The sequence below is a fragment of the Cariama cristata genome, unplaced genomic scaffold (genome assembly GCF_000690535.1).
Source record: "Cariama cristata isolate BGI_N322 unplaced genomic scaffold, ASM69053v1 scaffold31417, whole genome shotgun sequence".
Classification (NCBI taxonomy): Eukaryota; Metazoa; Chordata; class Aves; order Cariamiformes; family Cariamidae; genus Cariama; species Cariama cristata.
This window is the reverse complement of record NW_009626511.1, coordinates 3,965-16,135: the sequence shown is the minus strand read 5'-3', so window position 1 is coordinate 16,135 and position 12,171 is coordinate 3,965. Positions and strand designations below refer to the sequence as shown.

At 53.7% G+C, this 12,171-nt stretch overlaps 1 protein-coding gene across 1 annotated transcript; it reads left to right on the top strand.

The window, feature by feature from the left end:
- Positions 1-1,623: 1,623 nt before the first annotated feature.
- On the top strand, positions 1,624-10,703 carry SH3PXD2B (SH3 and PX domains 2B; the record flags this gene model as incomplete). Its single annotated transcript, XM_009704065.1, is given in 8 exon segments — positions 1,624-1,758; positions 3,256-3,360; positions 5,405-5,522; positions 6,815-7,041; positions 7,632-7,681; positions 8,174-8,299; positions 9,215-10,191; positions 10,193-10,703. Coding segments are annotated over 8 exon segments (2,249 nt in total), but the record flags the coding sequence as incomplete, so codon positions are not given.
- Between the last annotated feature and the right edge of the window lie 1,468 nt (positions 10,704-12,171).

Sequence of the window (12,171 nt, the reverse complement as noted above, 5' to 3'; positions counted from 1 at the left end):
TCTTCCAACCAAACCAATTCTGTGATTCCGTGATTCCGTAATTGTCCCAAGGGACCACCACTCTCTTTGTAATTTCACACCCTTCAGAGACTGGGAGGTAATTGTCCCGTATATCTGCTGTGCTGTAGCAGCTAGAGGGCTGGGCGGGATGTGATTTCTGCCCTGACCCAAAACTTGAGGCTCCCTGCTCAGGGTACATGCACAGCCCCTGTAAATTTGACACAACACCCACGATCAGGTGTGTGATTCTTTTGTATAATTAACACTATGCTCTTTCCAAAGCACTTCACAAATATTAATTCTTACTGCACCTGGGGAGAATAGTGTAATATAATAATGTCCTCATCTGACGGGTGGCGAAGCCACAAGGCTAAGTGTTAGGTTGGAGGTCAGAGCCAGGGCTCGGGGTGGAGGGCAGTCACGGGCAAGAGTTTCTGGCACCTTTTCCCTTCCTGGAGGCTTTTGGAGGTAGATGGGGCAAGCGCTGCTGGTGCTTTGGGTAACGGAACGCCTTGCGGCTGGTGTAGTGGGAGGCTGAGACTGAGCGAACACCCGGCTTGGTGGGTTTGAATAGGCTGGTCTGGGCACTGAGCACACATAGCATCTGCTGACGTGAGCCTGCAAAGCCCTGGGTCACTTGGTCGTCTCCCCGCACACAGCAAGCCTCCGTGCACATGAAGAAAAAGGGTATCTTTGGTGGGTGTCTAGGGACAAACTTGGGGCCGTGTTTCTAAAGCAGTAACAGGTGCGAGCGGAAACCTCTACTGCAGTGCTACCATAGCAAGCAACGCCAAGCGGAGGGGGTTCATCTATATCCAGAGCACTCTCCTAAAGGAAAACGGTGCTTGCAAAACACCAAGGAGCCTTGCCCTGGCGGTCCCCTGGCGGGGGGGCCCTGCCCCTGGTGCTGCCTGCAGCCCGGCCGCATCCCCCTCTCCTCCGGCTGGCGACCCTCTGCCTGGCCAAAGGAGGGCTTTGCTCTCGGTGTAGCCTGCCCCTTTGCTCCTCCTTGGGGTATTTTGGTTTTTCCTTTTCTGTCGTGAAATTGGGATCTCTAGCAGGAGGAGCTGAGCAGAGTTAGTGGAGCAAATAGCAGAGAGAGCAAACCGTGTTGGTGAGCTGTGACCGAAATATGTAAGGGCAATAATGACCGGAGTGTGCTGCTCTGTCCTACAGACACCCCTCCGCCTGGATGTCTAGGCTCTTTAGCCAGGACCGGCAAAACTCACTGCAGGTTGTGTGTATTGAGTTGGTCTATGTGTGTGGGCAGCTGGTGCCAGTGCACAGGAGATTGCCCCAAGCCCCTTCGGACTCCAACAGCAGGGACCAGGCTGCTGTGTGCGTCTGTGGCGGTGGTGGGGTTGCTTGGACGGCTCTGTCTGTGACCAGGAAGGTGGGTAGCAAGTGAAAGGTCTCACCTGGCTGTACCCATCTCACCTGGCTGCTGGTTTGGTCTCTCTCCTCCTCACTCTGCCCAAGTCTCTGGCTCACATCTCACGCTGGGGTCCCCAGGGTGTCCTGGAGCTGCTCGCAAACCAGCAGGTGCTCGGGAGCGGTGGCCCGTGCTGTTGGGTGCTGGTGCTGACCCTGGCACATGGGTCGGTTCTTGTCCCCCCTGTGCAGGAGCTGACTCTGCGTCGGTCGACCCCTTGGTGCTGGAGCAGTATGTCGTGGTGGCGGACTACCAGAAGCAGGAGAGCTCCGAGATCAGCTTGTGCGTGGGCCAGTTGGTGGATATCATTGAGAAGAATGAATCAGGTACAGAGAGTTTGGCTTGGCAGAGGGCTTCGGGTCTACTCTCCGTCACAGAGCAGGGGCAGGAATAGCAATCCTGTATTGTCAGGACCTTAAGCGAAGCAGCCTCCAGGTACCTCACAGGGATGTTCTTGGATGGCCAGCTAAGGTGGGACGTGGAGGAAGGGGCTTCAGTCCGCAGGCTGTCTGTATGAGCGTGGACAAGACTTCAGGGCTGTCTCTAAAGGAAGGGTCTGATTACCCGTGTGCTGAGCGCCAGGCGCCGTCCATCTTTTACAGTCTCTACTTTATGCTTCTTCATCCTGAAAAACTTGGCCGATGGGTCCTGAGGACAAAAACCATTCCCGGAGTTGGCAGGCTTGTTTTATTGACAGAGGGGGACCCTCTCATGCTGCCCATGAAAGCCCCCATTGTGCATTCAGAATTCCTGCCTCCGAACACAATGAAGCACCCGGCTGTGGAGCGGGGCAGGCAGCCGAGCTATTCACTTGCTCCAAAATTTAAACTTGCTCTTAGCCTCTGTAAAGGGATTGAGTCATGTCATGGGCCCAACTTCTGGAGTTTGTTGAAAAGGGGAATTTATTCCCTGAAGTTAACAGAAGTTGCTTAGGGGGATGTAAAGATAAATTGTGAAAATAGGTTTTAAAATGCTGGAAAGCCGGTTCCCAGAGGATTAGTTGCACCAGCAGCTATGTTTGAGAATGAGGAAAATAAAAGCAGCCCTGAAGCAAGTGAAACCTATTAGCACAGCGAATTCAAAAGCTATGGCAAATAATTTATAAAATGTCAGCCCTGGTTTTCCCTTCCACGCAGGTAGCTGCTGATTCCCTCTGCGACAATCTAGTTGTCTTTCTAAATGACTCACTCGTGAGGTTCTGAGGATAACGCTCGGTCTTTATTTTTTCCCCCCTAAAGACACAAATAACTTGTGCTTTTAATAACCAAGGAGCACGTGTTTATTTTGATTGGACACCCAGGGTGGCCCAGAATTGCTTGTGGCCGCTATGGAGCTGGCTAGGTTTCCACTGAGAGAGCTCATGTTTTAATCCTGCATTTGCTCTTAGCTTTTAAAATTTGCTGTTTCCACAAATGTAAAGAAGGCGAGAGCGCAGCAGGAGTCAGCTATCGATTTGCAGACAGTGTATTCATCTCTGCTAATTAGCCTGGGCTTGCTGACCCAGACTGAGAGAAAATGAACCACAAAAAGAGAAAAAAAGGAAAGCAAACGCGGTGGCTGGAGCCATCCAGTTCTCAGCCTCCCGTATTTTTCGTGAGGAGGGAACTGTACATTTAGATATCATTCAGCTGCGATTCTCCTGTGCTGTTCTCTGTGCTCCTGTTTTGGATAGTGCTTGGCTCTGTCGCTTTGGGGTCACCCCAGCTTCCCATGTAGGCAGCAAGGAGAGGGCAAAGGCCCCCCAGGCTCATGGTTTGGAGGGAGGGAGGGAGTTTTTGGCTGGTGGGAGCCCTTGGCTGAGCCACCTGCTGTTTTCTTCTCAGGCTGGTGGTTTGTGAGCACGTCGGAGGAACAAGGCTGGGTGCCGGCGACCTGCCTGGAGGCCCAGGATGGTGTCCAGGATGAATTCTCCATGCAGCCCGATGAAGGTAAGAAGGTGCTGGAGATACCTGCCCTAGCTTCTTCTTGCTGAACTGCACTGAGCTGCTCACAGGACTGCGTAGCCCTTCCTGACTTAGGCAGGACTTAGGCAAACCCACACATGCTCTTCAGTCATGTCTACCCATAATGGTCCTGCCTGCCCAGTGCTCTGCTCCAGTGCTGCAGCAGGAGTGAGGCAGCTGGATGCTGGCAGTGTAACTGCTGGCCTCTCTGCTCACCAACGGAGGGGCTGAAGGTGCCATCTCCAGGGAACACTCAGTCCTGCCATCCCAGTGCCTCCTTTAGGCCCCAGGGAGCTGTTTCACCTGCACTGGAGGAGGAGCAAAGCTTAGGTCCTAGGACAATTCACGCGTTTTCTAAACCCACGCAGAACAAAGAGCATGCATGAGCTCGCATTATGAGAATAGCAAGGTTGCAACCTTTGCTTAGAGCAAAACTGAAATGCCCCTGGAGAACACATCCTTCCCATTGATGACTGTATGCTCAAAGCAGTGCTGTAGCTGGATCAGCCCCTCCTCTGGGGAGCTGGAGGTGGGAGGGGGGCTCAGCCCTCAGAGGGCTCCAGGTGAGTACAGTCTCTGTGCCACTCTCTGGTGTCAGCCCTGTCTCCGCTTGGACTGAAGTGCCGCCTCCTTACATCCTCTCTTGTCCTTCTCCTGCTTCCCCAACATGCTCTTCCCAGTCCCATGGAGATACTGGTCTCTGCCCAGGCACGTTGGCCGCCGTCGGACTCTTGGGGACTTGTACACCAGTGGATGGGGTCAAGGTGGACTTCAGAGAGACTTGTTTGGCTGCCCATGTTTTGTGCTTGGAGCCTTATTGTCTGCATGTTTGTTTGCTTTGCATGTGATGACCCCTGCTTGTGTCAGTCCTCAGTGTGTGCCATACATGCTCCTCAGCCTTCCTTAGGCCCGCTCATTTCCACCTCTCTTTCCGCTATCAGATGTCCCTCCTCACTTTTTGAGGCTTGTTTTGGGTACAGAGGCTTTACCCCAACATGTGTATGCAGACTTCTTGCAACTGCTGCCTTGGTTCCTGTAAGAGTCACTCCTCTGAGCCATGGTCCTGGGGTTGGTGGCTCAGATGGGGTCAGGAGAAGAGACACCTTGGTTTTGCTGGATATGACAGGACATTTTCTGCTTTGACTTATTTGCACAAAGAGAGTGGAAATCAGGCCCTTCAAGGGCTGTGCTCCTCCCAGAAGACAAATCCAGGAAACCTGCACGGTGGGGATGTATGAATGTCTAGTGGTGTGGGGTTTGAGGTAGACGTTTCCCAAAATGGCCTTCACCCTATTGTGACACTGCTTAAGGACAGGCAATTGCTTTCCTGGGTTTCTTTGAGAGAGGACAGGATAAGGTGAGGGAGAGGGGTGGATTGATGGACCTGTTTGTCTGACATGTCCACATGGGTGTTAGGATGTCTCCCCTTCCTCTTGAAGGGAGGAGCATCCATGTCCCTGCTTACCATCATTTGGTCTCGTGGACAGGACATCAGACTCTTCTCCAGGCTTACCACATGGCTTTCACCAATGTCTTGGGGGACCCAGCTGTTGAACAGGGAAGTTCATGTAGACCTGCTGTTGTAGAGCAGTTTTAGACCTGTCAGGATGTGTGGGGTTACTCCCTGATGCCCGTGGGATTTCTTTCCCTGTATAGAGGACAGTTCTTTAAAGGCTCTGAGAAAGACATTTGAACTGAAATGGATGCATGGAAGGGCTTCTGCGAAGAGCAAGTGAAAGGAGAGCTGTCATGTAAAAGATAGTCTTTAGTCCTAAGGAAGAGGAGGAACTGTTTTAGACTTCTCCTTGGACCAGACTAGCTCACCAAAACTTACATTTCAAAACCCAACTAGGTTTATTTTATTTTGAAATATATTTCACTGGCATTTCTTTCACATGGTTGTGTATCTCTGTGTGTTTGCACCTATATTACAACAAGAATTATCATTTAAAGCACTTAACCATTGTTCATCTGAGTCCAGATTTCCATAAAACAGTATCTCTGTGAAACTGCACTTTCTTTCCAACAGAGGAGAAGTACACCGTTATTTACCCGTATACCGCAAGAGACCAGGATGAGATGAACTTGGACAAAGGGACTGTAGTGGAGGTGATCCAGAAGAACCTGGAGGGCTGGTGGAAAATCAGGTACTGTCCCTACCTCTTGCTCTTCCCTGGCACTGCAGCTGAGCCTGTGCAAAGCAGAGACCCAATGCACATGGGATGTACAGTCCAAAGGCAAGTCTAGGGTGTCGGGAAGGCCAGAATACCAGAACTCATTTCTCTCCGTAACTACAAACTACGGCTAGCTGACGTTCGGGGCTTCAGCCAAGGATAGCTCTGCTTGAACATCTTTAAAATCCCCCGATTTCCTGTGCTGAGAGGTGGACTGCGTCACGGCATCACATGTGCACACAGTGCAAAGGGAACGGGTGTGAGGGCGTTAGTGTTACGTCGTGTGCTGCTGAGAGGAAAACCGGTAAGTGTCCCCGAGGCAGGCTGGATCCTCTGGCTCTGTTAGGAGGCTCCTGTGAAGAAGGGCTGTTGTCTGGGCCAGATCTGCTCTGTGCAGGGGGTGCTGAGGCCAAAGACTCCAGATCATCAAGAGCTGATAGATGTTTTCTCCTGGAAGCTCATTTTCTCTTGCCTGTGGTCTAGCAAACGGCCGGACATGAGCAGGGTGGGAGCACATGCTGCAATTTTCTTAACCTTACATTGAACCTGTGGTCCTGGCAGCAGCAAAGCCCCAGAAAAATATCCATTGACTTTTTAAGCAGAGGAGTGCTGCCACGAGAGCTCTAAAGGCAATTACAAGCTCGGTAGCTGGTGCCATCTGAGCGTAGTGGCTGCAGCCCAGCCAGCGGGGAGAGTCTCTGACGCTGGCGAGGGACCCTCTGGCATGGCAGGGAGACTCTGCGGATGTGGTTTTTCAATCAGATCGCAGGGCTGGTTTCTCCTAAACTGCAGTTTTAGAGCAGGGAAGGGATCCAGGCTGCCGGCATGCAGGCGGAGGGCTTGTGCTTTCTCCAGAGCCCAGGTACATCAATCCTAGCAGCAGCCCTCTGGTTTTCCCCTTGGATTCCCACGCCAGTGCGTTTCATTCCTGAACCAGTGCCATGGCCAAGGAGAAAAGGAAATGGGGCTTCGTGCCATTCCCAGCCCTTGGCCCGCTGGCTGTGGCCAGCTTGCACGGGAGCATTAGTCATGGCTGGAGCTCTCCAGGTGCCCACGTGCCACGGAGCATGACACCTGGCAAGCTCATTTTGCTGGGATCATGCGGTATCTTTGGTCAGTGTGTGTCCTGAGCTCTGGCTCTGCGGTTGTCCGATGGCTCAACACCACTCGAGAGCAGCGGGGTCACTCCTCCGGGAAGGGCTTGTGGCCCCGGTGCAGCGCAGGGACTCTGCGCAGTGATGCTGCTGTTGTTGTTGCCGCCACAGGTACCAGGGCCAAGAAGGCTGGGCCCCCGCGTCCTACCTCAAAAAGGGGAATGGAGAGATGTTCTCGCAGAAGCTGGGGTCAGGCTCCTCTGCTCATTCATGTGCCTTGGATCTGGATGGCATCTCCCGGCAGCAGGTCGTGGCAAGCCGAGAGAAAGATGGGCTTGCAGGCCAAAGGGATGGGAGATTCGACAGCCGTCCCCTGCCCAATGCTGACATCCGACGCAGTAAGTGGCCAGTCGGGAGGAGACCAGTGGTGGCTGGGGTGTAAGCACAGCCTTTCCTGCAGGCTTTTGGGCGATGTAATGGGGTGTGAGAGAGGCAGAAGGCTTGCGGGTGCTGTGAGCTCTGCAGCAAGGTCTGGAGGTGGCATTGCACAGGCAGATGGGGCACGGGCACAGTGCTGCCCAGGGACCTGCTGAGGATCAGCAAATGTGATGAGGATGCCCTCCCAGACTGCAGTTTCAGCTGGAGATGCTCTCCTCTCAGAAGCTGGGGCATTTTAACCCCTCTGCAGGTCAGGTCTTCTGGGTCAGATCTGCAATGAAAAAAAAAATTTCGCATGGTCACCTCAGCTGCATTTCCCAGAATTGCACCTAATGGTGCAAAGCTGGTTCCTCTTCCAGTGGGATGCCCTCGAAACCTGGGTGACCTGTGCCACTCAGGGTGTTGGACAGACAGGTTCCTCCTTTGGCTTCCTTGCCTGTGGGGCAGACTTGGTCCTTGCCTTTCTGTTTTCTCCATCACTTGTCTCTTGTGAGCACACGTACAACGAAAAGCCAGAAAATCAACAGCATCTGAAATTCTTCCTCCACAGAATCACCAAAGATGAGGCAGAGACCCCCTCCTCGCCGAGATCTCACCATAGTAAGTGCCGGCTGAGGTAGGAGAGCAGCAAAGGTAAAGGGAGTCAGAGAGGAGCACTGAAAGGAGCTCCTGTCACTGGTTATTCTTTGCCTGGTTTCTTGCCCCTGTACCATGGGCTCTGCTCTTGGTCAAGGCTGGAGCATGCATGCTGCCCCCCTGCTGTCTTAAGACTCCTCTCTTTGCATGTGGTCTTTAAATGAACTTTTGGCCAGTGTGTCCTGCAAGGCTGGGTTGCCAGTGGGAGGCTGCAGACTGGCTCCTGCCCTCTGGGGAGGGTGACTGCTGTCAGCGAGAACTCTGGCGCTGAGCACTTTTCTGCTCAGCCTGGAAAGGGTTTGCTGGTTTGTGTCGGTGAGGATGCTGCGTGGGCAGAGTTGATCTCCCTGGCCTGGATGTGCTGGTTTGTGTCTCTGCAGGCTGGTGGGATGTGCGAATGTTGTGTCGTACCTTCTGTAGAAACACGCTGATGGATTTTCTTTGTTCTTGTCATAGCCACGTGGTTTGAACCTGCCTAAACCTCCTGTCCCTCCTCAAGTGGAAGAGGAATATTACACCATCGCTGACTTCCAGACCACCATCCCTGATGGCATCAGCTTCCAGGCAGGAATGAAAGTAGAGGTGAGACTGTCATCTTCTCTTCTCACATCTTCACGTCAGTGCAGCGCTTCTGACTCATATTGCCCAGGGATCTGTTTCAGGCAGGAGCTCCCTTTCCAGGCAGGGAAGATCTGCTCACCATGGCGTTCTGGGTGGAAACTGAGCATGGTGGGGCATGTGATTGCCTCTGTGGACTGTTAACATCCCAGGGCTCTCCTAGACTGGGAGAAAAACCCATATGAGCTCATGAGACTCTGGAGTCCCTGGTGCTCTTGGTGGCCTCCTGTCCCCCAAGTGTGTGGGTGCTGTGTGTCTGAGCTGGTGGAAATTAAAACCACATCACAAATGGGGGTAGAGATGATGTTTTTTTCTTATTTAGGCGAGGTAGAAAGTTAAAAGCCTTTTCAGAATTGCTTTCCTAGCACACCGGCTTTTGCTGGCAGAACCCCTCTTGCAGATGTGATTGTGGTTTTACAAAATGTAACCAGTGCCTCTCTAAGAGGATTTTTTTCCTTTACGGCTGCCCCAGTCAGCTCCTCTGAGGTCCCATCCCCACGTCTGGAGCCCGCCGAGGCCGGACGGTTGCTGACCGGTGCAGTACCGCTGCCGGGGGATCGCTCCGACAGTGCCGCGCAGTGGCCACCGCCAGTACCCGGCATCCCAGCCAGGATGGTGACAGCTCAGCCGCAGCTCCTTGACATGGCTATGTCATTCCTTGGTCCCATGGCATGCAGGTCCCCTTCCCTGGCAGAGGTCGTTAGCAGGTTCCCCTCCTGTTAGGATACCAGTGCTGTGACTACATGGCTTTTGGTTACCGGGACAGGGAGGCACCGAGGCCATATACCACCCTGGCAATATTTCAGAGACACCCAGCATCCCCTCCTGTGCAGAGAGGGCTCCTGCATGGATGTCTGAGGTTTCCTTTCCCCTCGGCAGGTTATTGAGAAGAACCTGAGCGGCTGGTGGTACATTCAGATTGAGGAGAAGGAAGGCTGGGCCCCCGCCACGTTCATCGATAAGTACAAGAAAACCAGCAACGCGTCCAGACCGAATTTCCTGGCTCCGCTACCTAACGAGATGGCTCAGCTCCGGCTCGGCGACACCGCGGCTGACAGCAGCACCGCCGAGGAAGTGACGGGGCCGTGCCGTCCTCTGCCAGAGGCTCCTCCTAACGGTACGGACTGTGGTGGGAAGTGGGCCAAAGACTGGAAGGGGAAGGAGGCTCCCGAGAGTGGGGACCTAGCCTTTGCCAGTGGTTACGAAGAGATCTTGGACCGTGACACAGAGGAGAAGCCCAGCCTACCGCCCAGGAAGGAGTCCATCATTAAATCAGAAGGCGAGTTACTGGAGAGGCAGAGGCCTCCCCCCAAGCCTCCGGGCATGATTTTGCCCATGATCCCACCCAAGCAGTCGGCAGCCCCGAAGGACAGCAAGAAACCTGAGCTGAAACCAGAGAAGAGCAAACTCTTCCAGCTGAAAAATGAAATGGGACTGGAATGTGGACACAAGGTGTCAGCCAAGGAGGTGAAGAAGCCAAACCTCCGGCCCATTGTCAAGCCAACCAAGCCAAAAGCTGAGCCTGTGGAGGACAAGCCTGAGCCCATCGCCCAGAATCCGTTCTTGAAGTCAAGACCTCAGATCAGGCCAAAACCTGCTGCAGCCCCCCGGACTGACCCACCTCCAGCTGATGATAATCTGGACATTTGCAGCCTGCGGAGCAAGCTTAGACCTGCAAAGTGCCCAGAGAAACCCTGTGAGCAGGACACCGCTGCCGGTGAAAGCTCCTTCAGTAACGCCTCTTCAGAGGCTTCTGGAAGGTTTCAGGAGCGACCAAGCGTGGAGAGCAAACCCCTGCCCAAGCTGGACAGCCACACCACAAAAGAGGCGCTGCCCAAATCTCCCCTGGGCCCAGCTCCCCCCAGGTACCGGGGACCCCCCGCCGCAGCGCCCTGTTGGGCCACCCCGCAGACCACCCCCCCCCAAGAAAACGGGGGGTCCTGCGTCCGGCCCCACGGCAGAGCTCAGGGCCCCAGCACGGGAAGCACCCGAAATCAGGTCATCCCCAGTACCGGGGAGGCCCATGCTGGTTCCTCCAAAAGCCAAGCCATTCCTCTCTGCCTCTGTCCAAGACGAAGCCAAAGTGAAAAGCAGCGTAAGCCCAAAGGTCATATCTAAGCCAGTGGAGAGAGGGGAAGCAAAGGAGAGGACCTCGGCCCCTATCTCCAGTCTGGACATTGCCAGGGAAGCTCTCTATGTGGCAGTGGCAGATTTTGAAGGCGATGAGGAGACCAACAGCTTTAAAGAAGGGACTTTGTTTGAAGTTCGTGAGAAGAACAGCAGTGGTTGGTGGTTTTGCAAGGTCCTGACTGGGGGTCCGTGCTGGGAGGGCTGGATCCCTTCCAATTACCTACGGAAGAAGCCATAGCTGGTCCTCTGCTTGCACAGCTGGAGGTTCCCTGGTCTCTCACCTGAGTATTTAATTAGCAGATTAATTTATAGTTTTAGGTGAGGCTGGCTTTAAAAAAAGATCATAATTGAGATCCCACACATTCCAGCTGGTGCCCGTTGGCAGCAGTGTGGAGGAAGCAGCTTGGCTTCCCCTCCCCACCCCTGTGCTTCCACCTGCCCTCCTCCCCATGTCCCCCCGAGCACTTCGCTCCCGTGGCCTCATCGGCAGCCCAGCCGTGCAGCTGGGGCTGCTCTGGCCAAGCTTTGTGGCATATGATGGCTACCATGGTTCTCCATGCTGGGGAGATGGACCTTGATAGACATTCTTGCCACCTGTATGGGGAATTAAAGTGAAATACGGCAGTAGCCAGGGAGAGAAGTGAAGCGTGGTGTGGTACCAGTGAAGGAAATCTGGCTGCTGCACAAAAGGATTTGCCTTTCCCTGAGGCTTAGGGCCACAGTCAAATGTTGTAGGTCACCTTGCTTAGTCCAGGTGTGTAGCAGAGCCCTAGGGAACGTGGCAAAAAGAAGGAATGATTGCTGAAAACAGGGTCCCTGTAGCTCTGCATGCATGTGCAGGCACAGGCGTTGCTCTCTGGTTAAGGGCTGTGCCTTGCTCTCCCCCTGTGCATGCCACGGGACCGTCCTTTGGTTCTTCCCTGCTCTACGACAGGTGTTAACTTCAACATCCTGGTGGAAAAAAAAATATAGAAAAATACACACACACATACATATATGACAGGTCCTCTCTGTGCTAATCCAGGACACTATGCAGGCTTCTCCCTTGCAGTATTGCAGCCAAACAAGAGATGTTTTGCTTCGGTAGCTGAAGAATACTATGCAAGGCACAGAGGATCAAAATGACCCCAAAAGCCCTGGAAAGAGGATGCTTTGCTTTCCTTCCCACACAGACTGCCCTGCCTGTTGGACTAATAGGGGACCACCCGTTCCCGTGACCCACAGAGCTTCCCCGGGCTGGCGGGCAGCAGCCAGGAGGTGGGTCCTTCAGTAGGTGCTGATATTATCAAGTGCAATCCAGAATGTGGGAGTTCAGCTCCTCATCACAACCAGTTGTGAGGCGTGTCTGGTGCTCAGGGGCTCCCTGCCTTGTTTGTCACCCCATCTGCCTGTCTTCCAGGTACTTCCATTTCATCCTGCGTGGTGGGCTGTTTGGGGGGCTTCAGGTGAAGCAGAGCCTGAGGTTTTTGCATGTTGACATTCCTGCCTGCCAAGCCTAACCTTGCCCTCAGTGTTGCTTATCCCAGCAGGAGGATGAGCATGGATGAGCTGTCGTTCCCAAATGCTGCTTTCTTCCCCTCTGTACTTGACTACTTGCAGATTCAGGGCCACATCTCTCTCTCCAGAAGAGCTTTAAACCAAATGCTTCTGTGGGTTTCTTGCTGACCGAGCCTTGTTGCCCTTTCTAGTCTAATTGCAAGTATAAG